General features: G+C 29.6%; 1 protein-coding gene across 1 annotated transcript in view; it reads left to right on the top strand.

Moving 5' to 3' along the window:
* Positions 1 to 25,908, top strand: part of LOC111634668 (regulatory-associated protein of mTOR-like) — an 85,051-nt gene that overhangs the window by 41,465 nt on the left and 17,678 nt on the right. The window contains exons 7-12 of the mRNA XM_023379502.1: positions 8 to 67; positions 2,378 to 2,623; positions 11,277 to 11,454; positions 17,495 to 17,578; positions 17,659 to 17,769; positions 17,885 to 17,959. Of these exons, the coding sequence (XP_023235270.1) occupies positions 8 to 67; positions 2,378 to 2,623; positions 11,277 to 11,454; positions 17,495 to 17,578; positions 17,659 to 17,769; positions 17,885 to 17,959 (754 nt within the window). The remainder of the gene's footprint in view (positions 1 to 7; positions 68 to 2,377; positions 2,624 to 11,276; positions 11,455 to 17,494; positions 17,579 to 17,658; positions 17,770 to 17,884; positions 17,960 to 25,908) is intronic.

Here is a 25,908-nt window from a genome sequence, read left to right as displayed (position 1 = left end):
ATTTTAGGTTTGTATTACAAAATACATGTAAACTTGTTCCAGGCATAACATTGGAATTATTAGAAAAGTGAGTATAAATTTCATTTTAGTAATGTGTTAAGATATGTGTGTGTGTGTGTGTGTTATTTTTATTCATTTCTAAAGTCACAGGCTTTTACAGAATGGATAGTTTACTTTTCCTAATGATATGAAATACTTGATTGTGTTAACACATTAATAAGTTTGAGGTTGTTTTTATTTTATGCTTTACAGATATACATTTTATGTATTTCAAATTTCTTATATATATATATATATATATAAGAAATTCTATAAAATCTAGATTACTTACAATACAGTATTTAGAAGTAAACAGTTCTATAAAACTAATTTTCATTTGTGGTATTGAAAGAAAATGAAAGACTGCTGTACAAATTACAAGTATCCTTAGTTAATGCAATTAATTAATTCCTTGGCACTACTGCATATATAAAAATTGTGTTGTTAAAATACTGTGGTACCTCAGTACTCGATCAAACAATTATAAACCACTAGAACAAATTTTTGGTTAATAAACAAATATTTTATTTTCATTTTGCCATCCATAAAAAATACTTTCTATGATAAAAATGAATAACTAATTTAAAAATAAAACGAAGCCTTATGGCTGCTTACCTTTGTCATACAAAATTATACATCAATTTAGTTTGTTTTTTCCCCCTCTTAATGCATGCAGAACACAATCATCATGTCGGTTACACTAAGATTTTTTGAAGTACTCAAGTTGCTATTCATTAATTTTTAACAATTTCTTCATGATATTTCTCTTCAATAGCTTTTAGGCACCTATACATTTTGTATTTTTTAGTCCAATATTTCCCAAACAAAATTTTCAAAACCATGTTTGATATGTCCAACATTTAGGAGCATCTTCCCAATACACCCTACAAGTATTTTTTACTGTTTATAAAGCATTATATCTTTTACGAAACTTAAAAAGTATACATAATATGCACAATATGTATTTTATCTGCAGACATTTCAATTTTATTTTATGCAAACAAAATGTGCAGTAAAGTTTTAAAATAAGCTTCTAAATAAAGAATACAATACGATATCACGATATCCTCAACTACCATCAACTTGTTTATTAACCAAAAATTTGTTCTAGTGGTTTATAATTGTTTGATCGAGTACTGAGGTACCACAGTATTTTAACAACACAATTTTTATATATGCAGTAGTGCCAAGGAATTAATTAATTAACTAAGGATACTTGTAACTTGCATTAACTAAGGATACTTGTAATTTGTACAGCAGTCTTTCATTTTCTTTCAATACCACAAATGAAAATTAGTTTTATATGTTAAATTTCACAGCTATCGTAATTAACCTCACCTGTGTTATTCCTGACATATATCAGGATCGTGATCTTTGACCCACTGGGTTAAACCCAATATATCTTGTTACAGTATTGGTACATTTTTGATACTAGATGTCACTATGCATCATAATTTTTATATTAAAACAAACTTTTGAAATATAATTTTTTTTTGCTTTTATATTTTTCAATATATTTATTTTGTTTGTGCAAAATAAAAAAATAATTTTTAATTATACAGTAGCCACGATTATTTTTAAAAAAATTTTTCGTTAGGCTTAATATTGAGAAAAATTCAACATGGCGGCCACAATATGCAATGAAGAAAAATTTCAACGTGGGATAGGTTAAACTACATATCTATATTGGAAAGTGCCCTCAGCACAAAAATAGCAAATTCACCAATACCTTATTTGCTGAGAAAAACTTATCTATATTAAGTAAAGACTGTTAAAGCCATGTTAATTAAAATTTTGGTTGTGTATATAAAGGGTTTTCCACAATTAATTTTGCGCATTAATCAAATTCCGCATCAAGCAAAGGATAACTGTAATTAAATGAATCTTTTTTAACAATAACTTAGCAATAAATTAATCACAGAAAAATTCTAGTGATAAAAATGAATTTAAAAGTTGAAAGTTGAGATTAGTGCTATTTAATGTTGACAATCACATACTCAACATATCACAATATAGTAATATTTTCTGCAAAATTTTAAATTATGTAATAAGTTTGTTTAGATTTTTTTGAATTGACTGATTAATTTAAAATCAGTCAATTCTTAAATCAAATCAAAAACTGTTTTTCACTATGAACTTATCTAAAAATCTAAATGAACTTATTACGTAATTTAAAATTTTGCAGAAAATATCACTAGTATTGTGATGGATTAACGAATGTTTAGTAAAATTTGTTTATTTGTTAAAAGAAATTACATTTATGCTGATTTAAATGAATTTAATGTATTGATTATTAATGTAATATTTTTATAATATTAAATTTTTATTTTATTTGTAGGATTCCTGGACAATTAAATGATCGGAGAACAATGCTTGGAGAACTGAATTGGTTGTTTACAGCAATAACTGACACAATTGCATGGAATGTATTACCTAAAGATATTTTTCAAAAACTGTTTCGTCAAGATTTATTAGTTGCAAGTTTGTTCAGAAATTTTTTGCTTGCAGAACGTGTCATGAGATCTTACAATTGTAATCCAATTTCCTTTCCTCAACTACCATCAACTTGTCATCATCCTATGTGGTATGTATTCTATGTGGCAATTCTTTAATTATAGTATATTTTTGAAAAATTTTATAAATTGTAATAAGTCTTTTTTATAGGAAATAAATAAGGTTAATAGTATTACAAAAACATTAATTTTAAATACAGTGGACACCACTTATTGTGATTATGTCAATACCAATCCAAAGTGACAATAATAACTGAAATAACAAATGACTGAATTATCAAATATAATAACTGAAAAAACAAAACAAAACAAAGGTAGAAAATTAAATATCCTGCATGGTATCAACTGATAAAAAGATTTTGTGTTTGTCTACAGTCTTTTATTAATAAATCTTCAATAAAACATTTGTATGAATATTGTATTGTAAAATTGTTTGATTGACAAAGAAGTCTAACAACACAGAGTGCTTTACTGTGTGTTGTAAGACTTCTAGCATTTGTTGCATTCTGGCAGCTGTTGGAGGGTTAGTTATGTTTACCTCCAGGTCACTTTCTTTAGCCATGCCAGTATTGTATATTGTAGCCATTTCTTCCATTAGAGCAGAACAGATTTATTATTTCTAAGAAGTGTTTCAGTGCAGGTGCCTTTGTCAGTTTTTATTCTTGTATTGAAATTAGATGCCAACATATCATCAGGACTTAAATCATTGTTTTCTTCCACTTTCTTCCAGTATATGATAGTTTTAAGCATGGGGAAATGCTGAAGACAGTTAATAATCTTGGTTGATATAACATTATTCCAGCCTTGTTTAAGAAAGTGAAGAGCATCTAGAAAACTGAATTTTTTGACAGCTCTCCTGCATTCATTTTTGTGATTTCAATGTCTTGCAAAAGTCAACTATGCATTTTGTGGTGATATGCTTTCATACTTTGGATTATATCCTGATCCTAAGTTTCAATGAATGATGTCATGATAAAAACAAGTAAGTTAAACCACCATTAACACTGCTAGTTTAGATCTTAATTTAACTTATATTTTCTGCAAAATTGATATATTTACAACTCCAAATCACACAAAGGAATTTTAACATTTGTCAATAATCATTTACAATTCTCTCCATTTAGTATTCACTAAAACACAAATAAAATATCAACAATTTACATAAATATATATTTTTAATGTGTTTAAATTGTTGATATTTTATTTGTGTTTATTGAATACTAAATGGAGAGAATTGTAAATGATTATTGCCAAATGTTAAAATTCCCTTGTATGATTTGAAAATCTGTCAAAAAAAATATTTTCGTTTAAGTTATTGAATAACTATAAAATCACAGTCCTATGTTGTAATAACCTGTTCTGTTAGAAATACTTTGTATTAAAAAAAAGGAATTTCATTATTTAATAACATTTTCAAATTTTATTTGACTACTCTTAAGTTTCCTTTATTAGTAAACATAAAATTCCTGATATTAATTCTAATTTTTGAACAAACTCCATTCAATATAACGTGAATGAAACACTTCTTCAGAATATAAATAAAAAATTTAAATTTTATGTTTAATAGTAAAAAAGCTATTGATAAACCAAAGAATATTTGAAAATGCTAACAATATGAAATTTTATTTAATGCCAATGAAACTGCTTCTTCTGATACATTTGGAATAAAACATAAATGCAATAAATAATTTGAGCTTTAGTAAATAAAAACAGATGTTTGGCTAGCATGTTGAGAAGATTGAGCAACCACATGAGAACTACAATGACTGAACATCATCTTACAGGTTGACCCTAATTCATTGTCATTTTTTGACCGATCACCATACTTTCCTTCTGTTATATATAACATCTGATAAAGCAAAATGAATGAATATGAGACTAAAATTTACAAAAAGCATCTGACAGCCATGCTTAGAAGGAGAAGAGGACAACTTGATGTTGGTAGAAAGAAGCAAAGAGCCTCACTGTTTTAATAAGATGAGAGCATTATCAGCTGCTTATCATTCTAATAGCAATGCCTGGATGACAGCAGCAATTTTACTGATTGGTTGCTAGAATGGGACTTGAAACTTAAGAACAAGATTCTTTTGTTTTTTGACAATTATGTAGCACACGTGACAAGCACTTTAATTCATATAAGAGTTGGCAATAATCATTTACAATTCTGAGCAGGGTTTCTCATTTCTTTTGCTTGTCCCAGAATTCCAGGATAAAAGTGAACTGTTTCCCGGGATCCCGGGAAATCCCAGGACAGAATTAATTATTTTTAAGATATACAAAATATCATGAAATCAAATGATATAATTATTTTTTACTTTTTAAAGTAATTTAATATGTTCTGCAACCTCCAAAATCATATTAATAATGCTGTATAAGATATATATTAAAAATTACCTTTGAATTACGTAGAAATTTTCACAAATAGAAAAAATTTATTAAAGTTTGCTGGAAACTGCATACTACAACAACAAAATGCTTTGAATTGAGTTGAAAATTTTAAAAAAATAAACTTAGATCAAACTTCTAACTTAAAAGGTAATTTTCGTTTTTTAAATAAAACATAATACAAAATATTATTGTAAATTTTTATAATAAGATTTTAAAAAGCAAAGATGGTCAATACTTCGATCAATCAATCTGATTCTTATTTTAGTAAAGAAAAGTCCTGCTACCGAGAATGCCCTTTCCGATTTGATTGATGTTAGTGGAATTGTCTTTAATGCATTTAAGAGAAGACAGATGTTATATGTATTTTTCACTTGTAACCTGGAAGATTTTGAGATTGTAGTATTTCTTTTGCTCTCTAGTATTCTTGATTTGTCTACCTTGGCTGCTTTAATAGCAGCATCTAGCTTATAGTCTGATAATTCGGCAATTCGTTTGGCTTTAATAATCAGGTTTATGAAGAAATCCTTGCTCAATTTGCACAACCTGGTGTTATGCAGTTATCAAAGCTACTGGGCATGGTTAAAAATTAAGACAGCATAAGCACAATTATTCCAGATATTACAGGTTCCGACAAGTAAAGAATTTTCAGAGTCCTGCCACAAATAAGCTACATACTGATTATTGACCATTTGTGACATGCCATAACAAGAAAAAATTAAAAAAATGAATAAGTAGGTTTAAAATTAATAAATACAAATGTATTCTGACAGTTTATGAGTCAATTATTCTTTCTATTTGCAAAATTTCCTCAACCTCAACACAAAATAAGAAAAAAGTGAATTTTTAAGAAATTTGTGGGATTTTCCCGGTTAAAAAAAACAACCGGGATCTCGTTTGAGAAACCCTAATTCTGAGAATTGTAAACGATTATTGCCAAATGTTAAAATTCATTTGTATGATTTGGAGTTGTAAATATGTCAATTTTGGAGAAATGTAAATTATATTAAGATCTAAACTAGCAGTGTTAATGGAGGTTTAACTTACTTGTTTTTATCTTTAAATAGCTGTAAAAAAGCTGAGGAGGACTCCAAAATGCATACTATTAAAAATAAATTGATATATAAAGAACAAGTAAAATGGCAAAATCATATTTGGAACAAGACTATGTCTCGGAGACTCACTACTAAGTGGAATCACTTTGACGCTCAAGGCGGGTCTCATTCTCATTCTCCAATCTTCTTTGGTATCACTGCTTTTGGGCACAATCGTTCAAACTTTGCCGGCCACAACCAGGAGGTCGTCCATGATGCATTTTCGATGAAATTAACCTATCCAATTTCGAAATTTCTCTCTGTTGCAAGTCGGCCTGGGTTGAATTTTTGTCAATGCGTAACGAAAATTTCCTGTTTTTGAAAAAAATAATCATGGCTATTGTATCGTCTGAAATTATTTATTTATTTTGCACAAACAATATAGTTTAACCCAATTATAACATCATTGGATGTAACGACAACCGTAATGTAACGTAAAATTTTTATCAGTTCCACAATTTTACTATACTATATAATGTTAAAAAACCTACTTATAACGACACCCTGTTTTAATGTCACATTTGAAGCACTCCCAAATTTACAAAATTAGATTACAAATTTTATTTAACATAGAAGAAACTACATGTTCAGTCCTAAGGTCAGAGTTCACTTCTTAGAATGACTGTGGGTGGTACTCTCCCCCACCCGACTTTCGGTGAGGTGGCTGTTTTGCCTGTTTGTAGAAGAGGGTCGCCATTTTGGATTTTATTTTGACTCGGTTCTCAGTCCCCTGACTACCTATGAGTCTGTGCCAAATATCAACTCTTGGCATGTACTCCTTAATATTTCTATGCTGGTAACATAAAATGGCAGTATGATTTTATAAACAAGATATAGTCTTACCAACAAAAGATATACAGGTATACCTCGCCTTACGTCGGTAATTGGTTCCAGGAGAGGCAACATAAGTCGAATTTACTTGTCTCCGAATCTACTTGTCACTAGGCTAAACCATAAATTACCATTCCTGGTTCTGTATTTTATTTATTAATGCATTTTTAATAATATATGGTTAATAAGGATTTATTTTAAGCTTACAAACAAATAAATTTTAGTTTTTAATATAGTACAGAAAAAGTAATCTAAATTTACGAATGCATGTACTGTAAATACAGTACATACTTGTAAATGTATATATTTTAATATGATTTTATGTGCTTTAAACACTTTTCTAGTGATATTACAACTTCAATATTTGTGTCGGACAGACATAAAGTTGAATAAAATTACTTAAACTTGATTTTTATTTTTCCATATACTTTTTTGACAAACGACGTATAATCGGGAACGACGTAAGTCGAGGTATACCTGTACAGTAAAACCACACTGTCTAAGGAAAGAATATGTGGCAATGCTATCTGAATTTCAAGGCAACCACACATGGTTCCTTACAAAAAGTGGTCTTTCAGACAGGTGGTTGTCCTAAACATGTGGTGCTGTAACACTATTTCTGCATGTATTTTGTGTACTTTTTAGCCATTTCTACTACGGAAAACTCGAGGTGAGCAAAAATAAGTGAATTTTTTCAATGAATCGGATAACTCAATTAACAGGAGTTGTTGTGATTTTATAAGACAGATTAATATAGTATTTGCATTTTCTCAATTATAATGCACACTTTTTCTCCTGACTTCATTAATTCAACTTGGTTCTCTTTGTTCACTCCTCAGTTATGTATATTATATCATCAATGTAGATACGTGTATTTTCTTTAGTACAATAAGAAAAATTATTAATTAATAATAAAACAATTTTATTATTTCTTCTCATAATACAATTTCATTACATCAATGACAATTGTGGAAGGTTGCCTGTAAAACTGATTTTTGTGTTAATGTATTTATTGTTTTTTGAATAATTTGCTGGCAAAAATTACTTGAATATTATTTTCCCAAAAATATTACGGAAATAAGGTAGGTGGATACAAAAACTATTTATCGCACATGTACTGTATATGAGCTTCAAAAAATAAAATAAAATAAACTTCACCGCTAATTGCCATTGTGATAAACCATTTTTACTTTCTCTGATAACTTTAACACGATCTTCTAACGACAGCACTTCACATTTCTTTTGTTTTTCAGACATTTTCAAACAAACTGAAATAAATTTTCATTGTAGCTAGACTAATTCATTAACACCTGTACTTAATTTCAACAGTGGGAGAAGTGTCCAAGGTGGGTTCGAACAAGAGTTTAGACTAATTCATTATATTAGGAGACAAAACGTTGTTGACGTGAGTTCAGACAATAGTTTATACCTGATATATTCATGGAAACAACATACAGTTGTTGTATGTTGTTTCTGACCACAACTTGATGCTCATGGTCACATTACACAGGTGGTCGTGTAATACAGGTAACTTGTATGAAGACTCTATGTATAAACTATTCCATGCCAGAAATTTTTACCCTTTTGACAGATGCCCGTTGAATGCAAGTGGTCACCTAGGCAGTTTTACTGTATATATATATAATTCATTCCAGAAAATTAATTATAATGTATATAATTAATTCATTCCAGAAAATTATACTTATTTTAATATATATATATATATAGGGTGTATTTTTTACTTTTATACTTTTTATTACTGGAATAGGCAGGGAGGTAAAAGTTACATTTTTTCATGACCTTATTACTTTGAACTTTAAAAGCATTCACTACTTTTAGCACTACCAAAGAGTAACGATACAGTAGATTTCTGCAGAGTAACAATGTAGTAGATTTCTGTTCCCTTTGAGGTGCTTATTTTCAGTGAATGTCCTTGCCTCTCACTATCGTGGTGCTTGTTCTCGGTGAGTCACTTTAATTCTTACCATTGTTTGAGATGTTGGTTTTGGGGGAAAATTTCATAACAAATGTTCAAAATAATGCCCTTCCACTTTAATGCATTTATTGAGCCATGCTTACAATTATCACACTTGAGATGACCTTCAGAGGTCAAATTTTGGGTACTCAAGGTCATGGCTGATTGTGAAATTACCCATTGTTTCCATGTAACTTTTACCTCCTGTCTATTCCAGTAATAAAAAGTAATGTTTCCCATTAGAAAAAGCTTATAATTGACAAGACTATGTCTTGTTTATAAAATTGTACTGCCTCATGTTCTTATCAGCATAGAGGTATGAAAGTGTAGAGAGTTGATATTTTGCACAGAGTATTAGGTGCCCAAATCATTTGCGCATAAAAAAATCCAGACTCGTAGGTAGTCAGGAGACCAAGAATAGAGTCAAAATAAAATACAAAATGGCAACCCTCTTCTACAAACAGGCAAAACAGCCACCCCACCCCACCCCACCGAAGTCAGGTAGGGGAGAGTACCACCTGCAGTCATTCTAAGAAGTAAACTCTGGCCTTAGGACTGAGGGTGCCTGCGCGTGACCTTCACCCTTTGACCTCACTTTGCTCCTAAACTCTAACAAGGAGAGACACCTTTCGATTCGACAGCCATGCTGATCTTGTATTTATATTATATATCGACGCTGTTGTAAATATCACCCTGCCGATACAAATTAAGTAAATTATCAGTTTCTCAGTAAACTTTTAACGACAGAACAAAAGACACAGAACACATGGTCGAGGTCAACGTGGACATCAGGGACAAGGTAGGAGAGACATTTTTTCACTTCACGTTAATTGACCTTTCGAGTCGACAGCTGTGCGATCTTGGATTTATATTATATATCAACGCTATTGTAAATATTGCGCTGCCAATACAAATTAAGTAAATTATCAGTTTCTTAGTAAATTTTTACTGACAGAACATTCACCGAAAATGGCTCATGGACGACCTCGTGGTCGAGGCAGATGAAGTTTTAACGATTGCGCCTAAAAGCAACGATATCAAAGAAGATAGGAGAATGAGAACAAGACCTGCCTTGAGCATCAAAGTGATTCTGTCTCCAAGACATAGTCTTGTCCCAAATACGGTTTTGCCATTTTACTTGTTTTAACCTTAAAATAATCTTGACCTTTGAACTAGACAATAAAGTCAAAGGACCTCTGGTTGTGAAATTTTCTGCTCTTTCCATTTCCAGGGTCAAAACTATGTATTCCCATTGAAAAAAACAGACTTGGCTTCCAAATGACCTTAAAGGTCAAGGTCAATGTCACATATGAGGTCATTAATTGATTGGCCCCTCGATATCCTACAACTTTTGTTTGTACCTTTTTCCAAAATAATGAGATCCAATTAAGTTATTTCAATGTCTCAATATTTCAATAAATACACCCTATATATATATATATATATAGGGTGTATTTATTGTACAAACAAAAGTTGTAGGATATCGAGGGGCCAATCAATTAATGACCTCATATGTGACATTGACCTTGACCTTTAAGGTCATTTGGAAGCCAAGTCTGTTTTTTTCAATGGGAATACATAGTTTTGACCCTGGAAATGGAAAATATATATATATATATAAACAGTAGAACCTCCATTATCCGGATTTTTGATTATTGTTCAAAATAAACAAAAATTTTACGAATTTGCTGATTTGCACTTGGTGAATTACGACACTGTTTATGTACGTGATGGAATGCATAACTTTTTTTGTTTCAACGACGTCTCACCCAGCACAGTGTCGTAAACTCTTAAATATATTTTACGTAGTAATAAAAACTTGACATACGTATTTATAAATATTTTATATTCAAATTACATCATTTCTATGACCAAGGGCGGCGTAAGGCATGGACGACGTGGGCCACCGCCTATGCCTCATAGTCCAAAGGCCTCATGCCTCGAAGGTTTATGCATTACTTAAAACTGCAAACACGACGAAAAAACTTTACTCGTCATAAAACGATAAATAGTTTGTCAAATTTTTATTCATAAGAATGCAGTTTCAACTGCTTTTTATTTTATAAAATCCGTCTTCTTGCGCCACCAGAGGGCCTTTTAAACAATAGGTAGGCTGTTAGCGTTGGTTAGTAGTAGTCCAAATTCAATACGAACGTTTGTTTCTTGAAAATTTGATCACGATTTAAATACAGTATTTACTTTTAACATTATCAATATGTCATCGAAAAGAAAACGTGTTGTATTATCAATAAAAGACAAATTAAAGTATTTGTTTCGATTATCCAGATTTTTCCTTATCCGGACTACCTTCATCCCCAATCAGTCCGGATAATCGAGGTTCTACTGTATATATTAAAATAAGTATACTTTTCTGGAATGAATTAATATGCTTGCTTTCAATTTACATAAGACATTTTAAAAATCTTCAAATATTTATAGGAATGCATGGGACCTTGCTGTTGATTTATGTTTATCTCAATTACCAAAGATTTTGGAAGATGGAATTTCATTTCATCACAGTTCATTTTTTGCTGAACAGTTAACTGCTTTTCAAGTTTGGTTAACTTTTTGTACAGAAAATCATGGTACTCCTGAACAGCTTCCTATAGTATTACAGGTATTATTTCTATATATTTTAGAAAGTGTATATTAATTATATTTTATTCAAAAAGTGTAACTCTATTCTTCAAATAAATAAATCAAAATTTTATTAATATAAAATTTATGGTTTTTGATTTCTGTATATTAATTCAGAAATCAAAAACCATAAATTAGTTCATTGGTATAAGACATTGTTATATGCATGTTACATATAATCAATAAAGATGGACAAATACTATTTGCAATTTAAGATCTCAAACATTATGATGATTGTGAGGGGCTAGCCAGGGATACGGAGTAGTTAAGACTTTTGTACCACTTATTTGGCAGCTATCCGTTTGAATAGCCCTCAGGTTGTCTAAAAGAATGGCTTTTCTAGTCAAAGAAATTGAGTGTGGAGGGATTAGTTTTATCTCAAGAACTTTTAAGGAGGGCTTTTGTAAAAAAGATATAGACTGTAAAGTCTCTATCCAATGTCAGGACCTAGACACCAGTTAATCAGTTATTTTACATGCGGATTAACACGTGTTCACGAATCAATATGGAGAGGATGAAATATTTTGATTCAGACATTATGAGACTTTACTTAAAGATAAAAATATTGATAATTTAATAAGACAACAAAATATACAAATTTGACCCTTCTATATATATCTATAATTTTGTGAAGAGAGAGAGATCACATTTCATTTGAAATCATACTACCTCAAAATATATTCTTCTATATTCTTCTTAATTTCCAGATCACTGCGAATGTTCTTATCTTTGGTTAATTCTTCAGCGGCACTTCAATAAACATTTTCTTCTACTCAGGAACTTTAAATAACAAACTTTGTATGAACTTGGGAATTAGTTATGGGTGTTGGCCGTGAGGAGCAGGTATGGAATACATCCTTCTCCTATGGAATTTCGTGGCGTACCCCCGAATGATACTAAAGAATCCCCTTTTTTGATGATTTTCTCCAATGAGAGAATTGTATTATTCCCACGTGTTTAGGAAGAGTGGGGGTTTATAGAGGGGTAACTGGACTGTATATGATTCAAAATTTGTGAAGATAAGGAAAACAAAAAGGATGTAGTACTTCCATTGAGAAGGAAGTGAATTTTACCAGTTTCCTTTGTTTTTAACTTAAAATTCTTTCATTTAAAATTAGAAATAATATTTCTAACATTTATGGATTTGACATAAATTTGCAATTAATAAAGGGGGTGTTCAGAATCTCACATGATAAAAAATAAATTTGAATATAGTATGAATACCTGCACTGTCATGCCATATGTACACAATGGTAGATCCAGAAGTAATCAAAGGAAGGCCAACTCAAAAATTAAAAATATTCAAATAATTAATAAGTACAGCTTATTTCATGTATTTTGGCCATGCTGTAAAAATGTGCAATAGCAAAGATCATTCTATTTACTTAGTGAAGGAAACAAATTGTTTGATGAATCTGTGACATGGTCACTTGTGTGCTACTAAAAATGGAGCTCTTGAACTTTTTGAAACTTCCATAACTCTAACAAGTACCACTCATTGTCTGGTCTAGATATATGAAACAATCTGTGCCTTTTATTAACAGATGTATAGTACAAGAATTGTATTGCAGATGGTCCAATAAACCAGGGATGGGCAACCCCCAACGCACTTGGGCTGCATGTGGCCCACAGTAATATTTTTTGCGGCCCATGTTGCATAAAATATGAATAAATATATCAATTTCCTAGCTTAAGGAAGTATGCGGCAAAAATTCTGACGTTATTTTCTACAACTTGTGTATGCGAATAGTTTTTCTGCAACAAATTTAGTAGAAATTAAAACAAAACACCAGCTAACAGACACATCAAAACTAATTGAAACGTTCCAGAAGCTAAATTAAGTATATCTATGCTATATATCAGGGGTGGCCAACAAGTTGATCGTGATCGACTGGTCGATCACGAAGCCAATTTTGGTCGATCGCTCGCAATGTCTTGAATTAATGTGTTACACTTGTAACCGAACGTAATGCGCAAACGCAAATGTAGTGATATTGGACCACCGCGTTTTCCCTCAGATGCGGTTTTGTCGGTCCATGTGCTATTCATTTGCGTACAGTTGTAAAAGGGGAATAAGAAATGTAGACAAATGATCGTAAAACAAAAAAAAAAAAACAAAAAAAAAAGGTGGGAAGAGCGACAGAGAGAGTGGTCGGGACACGGTAGAAAGAGGAAGGGTGAAGTGATTGTCCTTGAAAGTGACAATGTTGAGATTCAATTTTTCTTCTGTTTACAATGTAAGTACCTTTTCTTCAGGTTTTAAGTTAAATTGTGGCTTTTCTTACCTATCTAAACATAGTATGTATTTCACACCATCCCCTCGCCACTTAGGCTATCCCTACGACAACATGTCAATCGCGACACATTTTTAAGATAAAAAGTAGATCTTACGTACACAAAAGTTGGCCACCCCTGCTATATATGAATAAATAATTGTGATTTACTGACTTCCCCCCTCTTCTATTGTATGTGGCCTCCATCAATGTAAAAGTTTTGAAATGCAGCCCTTACATAGATAAAGGTTGCCCATTCCCGCAATAAACCATATTTACCCATCATAAATGTTCTTAGAACATTTGAAGTTCAAACAAATTTTAATTTTTTGTGTCAATGATATTTCCCTTGTATCACTTACTTCAGCACCTCTAATTTTATTTGTGACAAGAAAAGCAGCAGACTAGATTCTGAAAATTTTTGATTTCTTAAATAAAAATCTGCAGTAGGTAAGAATAAGAACAATTGTTTGTTATTCTATTGTAGTTGAGATAAGAATACCTAATAAAAGCAACTTTAAAACTCAAAGTCAAAATTAAAAGTTTGAAGTTTCATTTCTTAATATTTTGTAAAATTGTTTTTCTTTGTACTCTTTGTTTTACTTTATTATTAGCTGTGTTACCCATTGTTAATGGGAGATATTTATTTGGTAAAATTATATTTACTTACCTAAAGAGTATATCTGCAGAGAATTGTGTTACAATCTGTAACACAATTCTCTTACAAACAGATTCATTATATTCTTATTAAAGATGTGGAATATTTTCTAGATAAACTTATTGAATAACTTCCCAATATACAACATTTTGTGTTTTATCATCAGAAGCACAAATGAACAGATTTGCACCTACTAACATGTGAGCATGCAACATAGAGTTGGAGATGTGAAAAGCAACTGTATTCCAGGTCAAGTCCCACAACTCTCAGGCTTTGGCCTTAAGACTTGTTAATGGTCATTGCAAAGCATAGACCAACTGGAAATTGTAGGCATTTACATTCGTAAATGTTAGTTAGTTGTTACATGGGTAGTTTGTTGGGATTAATGGTATACTATTAAATGAAATCTGCCCTTTAATTTTGAATGTTGGCATGAAATTTCTTTCAAGTATTTCAGTGGCACTGAAACTTGTCATTTGGAAGGCCCTATTGTGCTTTAAAAAATGTTTAGTGTCAGGATGAGTCTCATTTAATAGTGATAGAAAAAGTTTGGAGGCAAGTACAACATACAGTTTAACTTTGCCAGAAGAGCAGCAAATTCCCTGTGATTCATTCTTCCATTTCAGAGCACTGCAATGCCTACATACTTTATCTATAGACCCAGTATTAGCTGATGATGAATAATCTAAGAGTGTCATAAATGAAAGCACTTCAGAGTTTTTTGCACCAGGGATTTGTCATTTTTGAGTAGGCATAATCTTCACTCAAACAAATAAATAAAACTTATGCAAATACAGCTAGGCCTAACGAATCATGAACACAATATGTAATGATTCGAAAACCTGCCATATGTACACGTACTGCCATCTAGCATGATGCCATCACAAAATTATAATTAGTTAATATCAGTTATTCAAATATAATAGTAAACTTCAATAATACACTTTTCTTAGAGATAATGTCTTGACAGGAAGTACTAATTTATGTGTCGCCATCTAGTGAAGCAAGACAAAAGACAGAAATCTATTGCAATTTTATTTAATTAATAAAAAATCTGTAGGTTTGATTAGTGGTAAACATTCTGGGGATCATAAAGATGCTACAGTTAAAATTTGGTAACAATTGGTTCATTAGTTTTCACAGTTAGTTGGAACAAACAAAAAATACATTCTCTCTTTATACAGTAGTATAGATTAAAATAGATAAACCAAATTAAATAATAAATAATATAACTTATTTAGTTAATAGTATATAATTAAGTTCACTAAGTATTCGGTGTATTTGAGATCTGATTAATATTTAAATTTGAGAAAAGTGATATTCACTCATCTTTAATAATTAATTTTATATTATGTACAGTACCTATATATCTAGTATTAAATTAGAAAAGAAGCAATAAAACAAAATAAAAGTATTTTTGCTGATCATGTCATTGTTTTTAGGAATACGGCTATTAAAGAGTTTATTTTATTGGTTAATGTAAATATTCTAATTATTCTTGATTTTGTTTTTACACTTTTTTTGACAAGATTTTGATTTAACATGGTCCAGAGAAAAATTCAGTTCTCTTTTTACATGATTTGCTTTGATTTAATTTGATGAATAAATTTATCCTTTTTCAGATTCTGGAATTTGCATTTAAGGGTGTCACATGCTCCCTAAAGTTTTTTTTATGAGTTATTTGAATATGTTTAGCATTACTTGTGTTTCAGTTTAGCTATTTTGAATATAGATATAACTATTTTAATTTTATAATTATCTATAAAAAATATCATTCTTTTTTTTTGTCAAGATAAGGATTTAGCTATCAATATTTTTCCATTTCCTCTAGCTACAAAAACAAACTTTTTTTAATGTTAATATAACATTTTAGCACTTTTGCATTATGAATCTATTGTTTTTATTTGACCAGCAATCAAATACAACATTCAGTCTGTCCTGTACACAGAAGCTAGAACTTCTGTAAATAAGTAATATAAAACCTTTGACACTTTTTCTGGCAATTTCTTTAATTGAACTTTGTTCAATTAAAGAAATTGCTAGAAAAGGTGTCGAAGGTTTTATATTACTTATTCAGTCTATCATTCCAATTTTATCTTGTATTTGAAACAATCAGAAATTTAATTCAAAGTTTGATTATTTGTATATGATTGCATTTTTTCCCAATTTTTTAAAAAATACAGATACGTTTTGTATGAAATTTGATGTTAAAAGCTATAAGTATTTTGATATTGAAAAAATTAAATAAATAAAATTTGTGAAAATAATATAAATTTATTAAATTTTGCTGATAAATTACAATTATCTCTTTTCTAATTTATTAACTAAAATTGAAATATTTTGTTCAAACACATTGTATTATATTAATTCATTTACTATATTATTTTTTTTCCAGTTTTTAAATCTGTAACCAACTTCCATGTTTTTCACATGGTAAAGCCAAACTATTGCCAAAATATATTAGGCACTATATTACTACTACTTTTATTAATTAAATACTAAGTAATTTGGTAGTAATTATTAACATATAACTGTTGGGTTTGGATGTTTATATTTTTTCATATGGACAGTATCTTTTTATACAAATCTTAAGGAAAACATTTACCATGTAAAAACAGAATTGGATGTATTTTTATTATAAATATTGTTCCTTACAGTTTTATTTCTGAAGATGTTAAAATAAAAAAAAATCTGAGTTTGTTTTATTGCATCTTTTCTAATTTAAAATCTGAAAATGCATGTATAATATGTTATTAGAAGTAATCACAAAACAGAAATCTGTTTATAAATTGATTATTGTTTTAAGATAAAGAAACATGTAGTTAAGTTTTTCAAAATCATTAGATAAATACAAAAACAGAAAAAAAGGTGTATATTAAAGTAATAATGAATTTCAAAATTTTCAAAATCTAATATACCCCTTTTTTTTTATTGATTGTTTATTTCATGCTACATCTTTTTATTTATGCAATGATTTTGAAAAACTTATTCATTGTGTAAAGTGAAGAAAAATTATATTTGATTAGTTTAATTTTTGCTTAAATATATTATGTATATACATAATTTTAAACATTTAATTTTTCATTTAGGTTCTTCTCAGTCAAGTGCACAGGTTAAGAGCATTAGAGTTACTTGGAAGGTTTCTTGATTTAGGTCCATGGGCTGTTAATCTTGTTAGTTTGTTACAGTTTTTATTAATTAGAACTTGTGATTATAAACTTAATTAAAATTTTCTGTTAAATCACTTATTTAGGCTCTTTCTGTTGGAATATTTCCATATGTGTTGAAATTATTACAAAGCTCAGCAAGAGAACTTCGTCCACTTTTAGCCTTTGTTTGGGCTAAAGTTATTGCTGTAGATAATGTAAGTTTAAATGTGAATTATTTTTTAGATTATTCTTTAATTAATTAATAATTAAATATATTAATAAATTATTCTATAATATAATCATTAACTGATCAATATATTAAATTTCTAGACTTGTCAAGCAGATCTTGTTCGAGATGGTGGCCATAAATATTTTCTTAATATTTTAGCAGATCCTTATATTCCTGTAAGTAACAGTATACATTTATTATGTTATTAAATGTTATATTCAAAATTAAAGAATATAATTGAATTTTAAACAAATATTTTTTGGTATTATGGTTTTATTTTACATATTTCTTGTAAGTTTATAATATCAGTTAAGAAAATTATAAATTTTTATAATATAAAAATCTAATATTTTAACCTGTCCTATATTTTCAACCTGTCCTATGTCCATTGGAATGAGGCTAGGATTGTTGTCATATGGAATGAGGCTAGGATTGTTAAATCAGTGCACTCACTGTCTTTAGCAATGACTTTAAAAAAACTTTGAAATATATAAATCTAGTCTTACTGGCAAACGTTTCAATTACAAAGATGTCACAGTATTACTATCGGCCTGGGAATATATGATCAAAAATAATGCAGTAAAATCTAATACATAACGTGCACTTTGTCAACATAATTCTGTACATTGTGTTAGTATATTTGTATTTTATTTTAATTCATTCAATTTCACATATTTACACTGTTACATTTATGGTATATTTGATATTTGGATGACATGTTCAAACATTTATAAATTTGAATTTCTCATTGTTCAAATATAGAACCACCATAAAAACATTTCAGATAATTTAAAATACTTGATGATGACCTGTTGATTATGTTGAAAACATTTGTTAAAGCAATAAATGTTGGTTCTCAGAGATATAAGGTGTGTGACATAGTATTTAAGGAATCTGAGTGTATATCAGTTTTACATACTTATTGGTGTAGGTGCTGGTAGCCTTATCAGTTTGGAGTTTGGAAAAGAAAAGTAACATGTCACTTAGAAAAAGGAATAATTTTTAATTAATAATTTCAAATAACACATTTGATCATAATTTTCATAAATAGTATTTCACAGGTTCTGTCCTATCAAAATTTTTATGCATTAGTCTACTGAGAAAAGTTTAAAGTGAAAAAGCTATCCCAAAAAAATTCTCCAAACTTTCTGTCAGTTGATAAAAAATCCCAAATCTGGAAATGCTGAACAGCATTTGCATGAAAGCTGCTTTCCATTCTCAATGTCACTTCCTGCTTTCCTGTTCAAACTTGTCATGTTACATCATGACATTGCTAGGTGTGTAGTGCATGGAACTTTCATTGTACATTGACATTCTGCTGTTTTCCTGAAGTACAATTTGTGATTCAATTTCACACTGACTGTTAAAAATAAGTGGATTAATTTTTATTGCCAGTATTATATTTTTGTGCCACTTTAATAAAAATATTACCAAGTGGTAATTTTGGCACCATGCAGTGTGAGCCCTGCAGTGATCTGTATGGTTATATCTTGTAAATTAATTGGTCTGAAAGTAAAGATCAGATGGAAGTAATGTGAATAGCAACACATCTGCACAGTTAGCAAAAGTTGTGGGTTCAAATTTATCTGTAGATGGATCTTTTCTCCCAGAATAGTCTTAATTAATTTCTAATTATTAAATTTAATACAAGATGGTGGCATAATTTTATTGTAATTCAAATTGTATAATATTTGTTTAATTAATAGCCAAGTTATATATATATATATAATAGTTAATCTGGCTTTATCATTTGATAATTAGTATAATTTGGGCTTGGTTTTTTGTACATAATTAAGATTTGTAATTTAAAATTTGAATATGAAGAAGAAAAATTTCCAAAAACATTTATTCTATACATACAAAACAGCATCTTGGGATAAGTATTTAAGGTTTATTATTATATATAAAATCTTAGAAGAAGAAAATGGAAATTTAAATTATTACTTTGATAAGTATTATATAACCATAAGTTGCTTTATCATTTAAAAATTTAGAATTTTTTTCCTATTATATAGAGTTTAGTTATAGGTTTTGAAAATTTGTTTCCTGGAAATTTATTACAAAAAAGTTTACAATAGAGGTATGAACAAAACATTATTGAATTTATATTCATCAGTACTCCATTGTTCTAATGCAGAGAGCATACATGTGACCATAGGGTCGGTATCTCTTCGATACCTCGTCAGGATGACACCACTGTATCCTTCGGTCGATACAGAGACCACAAGTTCGCGCGAGCGGATAGGTATGAGGATTGGACCCGGAATGGAGAACTGAGAGACAAACGGAAGAAACTGCACTCCAGAAGTTTTAAACATAAAAATCCGTTTATTTATATATATTCTAAATTAAGTTTACATCAGCGAATAAAATACGATACATAAACTACATGAGTTATTATTCAATTTTTAGTCCAAATTAACGATCGGGTGCGCGTTTCTTTTACGCGGAGAGAGAGAACGTACAATAGTGCGCGGGCAGGATAAATACCTTAGGTTGTAGGCAAAATCAGCACAAAAGGTCCAACAGTTCTTTTTAGGTGAACAGTTCTTTCCAGGTGAGTAGAAAGATTTCAGTTAAGTTCAGGTCTTCCAGTCTTGTCCAAGAGGAGGAGGTTCGGATTCTCGGCGGGAGGTAGACGATCGGAGCGCACACACAGATACCAATAATAACTTCCACCCCCTTACTCATCATGCCTGGCCCTTTTATATCAAGTCCTCATTTTCGAACTTTTCTCCGATTTCGTCAGCGATGACGATCTTCTTGGTCCAATGAGGGGACGGGTGACACAATCGTGACACAGAAATGTACTCATCTCAACAAGGAACCTAACTCGTGGGAATCAAGGTTTTTATTGATTTTAGTTTTCCTTTTTCTCTTTTAATTTTCTGTTTTCTCGTTCCGTCTTTATAAAGTTTATTTAAAAAAAATTATAGTTTAAAACACTAAATTTCTGGTCCTCACATACATATACTCACCTGATTTGACAACCCCTAACTTTTGGAAAAAAATTCAAGCATTGGAGACATGTTATTGGAATTAACATTGACATGTTGACAGACATTGGAAAATACTGTAGAAATAGTTCATGTTTTTGAAGATAAAAATGGGGGTCATTTACATGACACCTTATTCGTCCATAGTTAAAAAATTTTCATTTTTTGTACTTTATTATTTGTATTTATTTATTTATTTATTTTTAATAAACAAAAATTTATTCATTTTTTAAATAGTAGAGTAACTTACAGGCCACTCTTTATAACATTTTAAAATTATATTAAGGGCACATTCATTTCCAAATGTAAAATTTAACGATTAATAATAATATGTTTAATTTAAAAACACTTTCAGAGGTTAAAATTGCATTGATTTTATTTTAAATTATTACAAAATATTGTTTGAAAGTCAAAATTATATATAAGATTTTTTTCAATAAATACAAAATTTTTTGTTATTAATTTTTATTTAAACAGTTTGTTTGAAGATGTAATAACAATTCGTTATATGTTTATTAAAGTATAATATTAAACTCTTCATACACATTTTATGAAATGCATTTATATTGATATTTTTAAAGGTTTTTTTACATGACTTGTTTTTTTTTTAAATCTGAAATATATTTAATCTTTGTCATAATTTTAATACCATATTTTTATGCAGGCTATCTGGAAAAAAGAACCCATTTGAAAGTATGAGTTGATTGTTCAGTTGTGTTAAGAGTGGATTATTTGTCACTCTTGCAATTTATTATGGAATACTTATGCAGCACTTCTGTTATCTAAAAGTTATCAGGAAAATATTTAGAAAATGTGAGGATTACTTTAGATTTAACAAGTTACATCTTTTTGTTGTTAAGTTCCATCGAGTCGTCGTCGACTCCTGGTGACTTCATGGACAAGTCTTCTCCATNCATAGTCGCATCCTAAGAGGCAATCTCTCCTTGACAGACAAGGAGAGGCATCCCTTCTTAGAAGATCACTTACGTACTGTCTTGACTCATCTCATCAATCCAATTCAACCCTTTCAATAACAGAATAATTTTGGTTTGTCATTTGATGTTAAAAGCTATAAGTATTTTGATATTGAAAAAATTAATAAAATTAAAAGTGTGTCAATAATATAAATTTATTAAATTTTGCTGATAAATTACAATTATCTCTTTTCTAATTTATTAACTAAAATTGAAATATTTTGTTCAAACACATTGTATTATATTAATTCATTTACTATATTGGCCTCCATCAATGTAAAAGTTTTGGGAATTATTATTTGACTGATTGCCATACTTTCCATCTGTTATATATATTCATTTTGAATATATATTTACCAATCAGTATTGTCAATAGCATCCCCATAACCAGGAGTATCTACAACTGTTAATCTAAGTTTAACACCTCTTTCTTCAATTTCAACAGTTGAAGCATTCAATTTAACTGTCTGCTGAATTTTTTCTAAAAAATTATAAAATTTAATAATTAAAATCATTATTTTTTACAATAATTTTATATGTTTGTTGATATTATATATTTGTAATGTTTATAATTCAAATTTTGTTTAAAACAATAAACTATATTCTAATTTTTTCCTTACAGAAAATTCTCAAACAATCTATATAGATATGCTTTTGTTCTAAATAAATTGTTTTATTATTCTGAATTGTTCAATGATTTTTGGTGCTATATTCCAAACTTAAAACTTTAAAAAAACTTACCAGTTTCAATACAAGTAAACAAACTACAATCTATACTATCCAGTGTAAAATTTACAATGAAATAAATAAATCTAATTAGCCATTGGCTAATGTAAATTTTATGCCAAGTTTAATTTCTCCAGCTTTATCAGCTAGCTATATTAATAAAATAATGTTGTCTTTTATAATGCCGAATCAAACAAATGTTAAAACAGAAGTTTAAGGTATATTATGCAATAAATGAAAACTTTACACACATTAAAATTTATTGAATTTGGGGGCAGGTTTATGTTTCCATGTTTCCCATAGAAAGTCCTCCTAAGGGTGTGACTATGCAGACATGAATTTAGTAGCGAGCGAGAGGTTGCGAGCGATATAATTCTTGCAAAGGAAAACTATGCACAAGCGAGAAGCGAGAAATATTGCTGGCGAGAGCGAATTTCTGGTTGTCGCATATATCTGACAGGGTTTGATATTCATCGCGTCTCTCCTCTTCTTGCCAGATATTCTCGCTTGCTCGGAAAATTTGCTCGCTCGCGTCTGCATAGTCGCATCCTAAGAGGCAATCTCTCCTTGACAGACAAGGAGAGGCATCCCTTCTTAGAAGATCACTTACGTACTGTCTTGACTCATCTCATCAATCCAATTCAACCCTTTCAATAACAGAATAATTTTNCATTGCAGTTTTATTTAATTAATAAAAAATCTGTAGGTTTGATTAGTGGTAAACATTCTGGGGATCATAAAGATGCTACAGTTAAAATTTGGTAACAATTGGTTCATTAGTTTTCACAGTTAGTTGGAACAAACAAAAAATACATTCTCTCTTTATACAGTAGTATAGATTAAAATAGATAAACCAAATTAAATAATAAATAATATAACTTATTTAGTTAATAGTATATAATTAAGTTCACTAAGTATTCGGTGTATTTGAGATCTGATTAATATTTAAATTTGAGAAAAGTGATATTCACTCATCTTTAATAATTAATTTTATATTATGTACAGTACCTATATATCTAGTATTAAATTAGAAAAGAAGCAATAAAACAAAATAAAAGTATTTTTGCTGATCATGTCATTGTTTTTAGGAATACGGCTATTAAAGAGTTTATTTTATTGGTTAATGTAAATATTCTAATTATTCTTGATTTTGTTTTTACACTTTTTTTGACAAGATTTTGATTTAACATGGTCCAGAGAAAAATTCAGTTCTCTTTTTACATGATTTGCTTTGATTTAATTTGATGAATAAATTTATCCTTTTTCAGATTCTGGAATTTGCATTTAAGGGTGTCACATGCTCCCTAAAGTTTTTTTTATGAGTTATTTGAATATGTTTAGCATTACTTGTGTTTCAGTTTAGCTATTTTGAATATAGATATAACTATTTTAATTTTATAATTATCTATAAAAAATATCATTCTTTTTTTTTTTGTCAAGATAAGGATTTAGCTATCAATATTTTTCCATTTCCTCTAGCTACAAAAACAAACTTTTTTTAATGTTAATATAACATTTTAGCACTTTTGCATTATGAATCTATTGTTTTTATTTGACCAGCAATCAAATACAACATTCAGTCTGTCCTGTACACAGAAGCTAGAACTTCTGTAAATAAGTAATATAAAACCTTTGACACTTTTTCTGGCAATTTCTTTAATTGAACTTTGTTCAATTAAAGAAATTGCTAGAAAAGGTGTCGAAGGTTTTATATTACTTATTCAGTCTATCATTCCAATTTTATCTTGTATTTGAAACAATCAGAAATTTAATTCAAAGTTTGATTATTTGTATATGATTGCATTTTTTCCCAATTTTTTAAAAAATACAGATACGTTTTGTATGAAATTTGATGTTAAAAGCTATAAGTATTTTGATATTGAAAAAATTAAATAAATAAAATTTGTGAAAATAATATAAATTTATTAAATTTTGCTGATAAATTACAATTCTTAGGCTATCCCTACGACAACATGTCAATCGCGACACATTTTTAAGATAAAAAGTAGATCTTACGTACACAAAAGTTGGCCACCCCTGCTATATNATCCAATTTCAAAAACCTACACACCGATAGAACCCTCTTGACTTCCGATTTCAAAAACTGTATAACACTTGTCACTTCACTTAATATTTAATATTAGAATTCAATCCAAAACAGAGCTAAAAATCCTGCTGCTTCTATTTCGCTTTTCAATTTTCGAATTACATCTACATCACAATTTACATCTTACAAAAGTTACATCTACATCACAATTTTTTTTTCTTTGAAACTGCCAAAAGCATATATACATATGCCATTTGTTTTTGTGCCTCAGTTCATGTTCTAATCAATGTAATTAAGCATATTTTTCAATTGTGGGAAACAGAAAACAGAGAAATTCTGTTTGTGTTGATTGTACATTCTGAAAATGAGGAATGTCTATGTGAGAAAATAAAAATTCAAATAACTTCTATTTGTGCAATTGAAATTTCTTCCAAAATTCCAAGAAGATTACTATACAGTGGATAGCAAATTGCCTTGCCTAGCTGCTAGTTGATCAACATAAATAGTACTTGAACTTGGCATACATTCAAAGAGATGAGAAAAATTGTTTGCTAGTCATATAATATCTTATACACAATTGGAAAAGAATTAAAAATCTTTCCAAAATTAAATATTTTTTATAAATTCAAAGGCTTTGTAACATAATGACAGGCCTCGGAGTCGCTCACTTTTCTCACTTGTACTCACTTTTCTGAAGTATCCTCACTTTTCTCACTTTTCAGGTCATTTTCTCACTTTTCTCACTTTTTTGGTCATTTATACGTGCTTAAAAATTAAGAAGATGTGGGACCAATCAAAAATAGTTTTAAAGCCAGACGATCTGCTGAATTATCGAACTAGCGGACTAGATTTTTATGGAAAAAAAATACTCCGCCCGAGCGGGACTCAAAATCGCAACTGCCGCTCAGTGTTGTTAAATTATCGTCTGTATTTATACGTAACTAGGTAGTCAGTAAGGCTGTGTACACACTAGGCGTTTTTAAACGCGCGTTTTAAAGAACCAAGAGTTCTACATAGGCGTACACACTCAAACGCGCGCTTTTGGCCAAGCGCGCGTTGATAGATTTTTGTTAAAACGCACGTTTTGCGGGCGTCAGCCGAGCGCTTTGAGATACACGTGCTGCTATTTTGTTGTACATTCGATCGCGCGTTTTCGGGTAAAGTGGACGTACGTTGACCGAAATGGAGAACGATCATTTCGATACTGATCTATTTATTGATGAAATCTAAAAGAGACCAACCATTGTCAAATGATTTTATAGATATTTTAAAAGAATTAAAAAACTTGGGTTCATTTTGTCTTAGTTTTGGATACAACGTCGCGAACATTCCATGTGTCAGTCTATCTCGTAATATTGGGTGCACCCAAAATTCTCTTTGCC

This window comes from Centruroides sculpturatus, unplaced genomic scaffold (assembly GCF_000671375.1).
Source record: "Centruroides sculpturatus isolate CEXI.00-Female unplaced genomic scaffold, Cexi_2.0 scaffold921, whole genome shotgun sequence".
In the NCBI taxonomy this organism is placed as follows: Eukaryota; Metazoa; Arthropoda; class Arachnida; order Scorpiones; family Buthidae; genus Centruroides; species Centruroides sculpturatus.
Note: the sequence above shows the minus strand (reverse complement) of the source record. Positions and strands in the feature narration are given on the sequence as shown.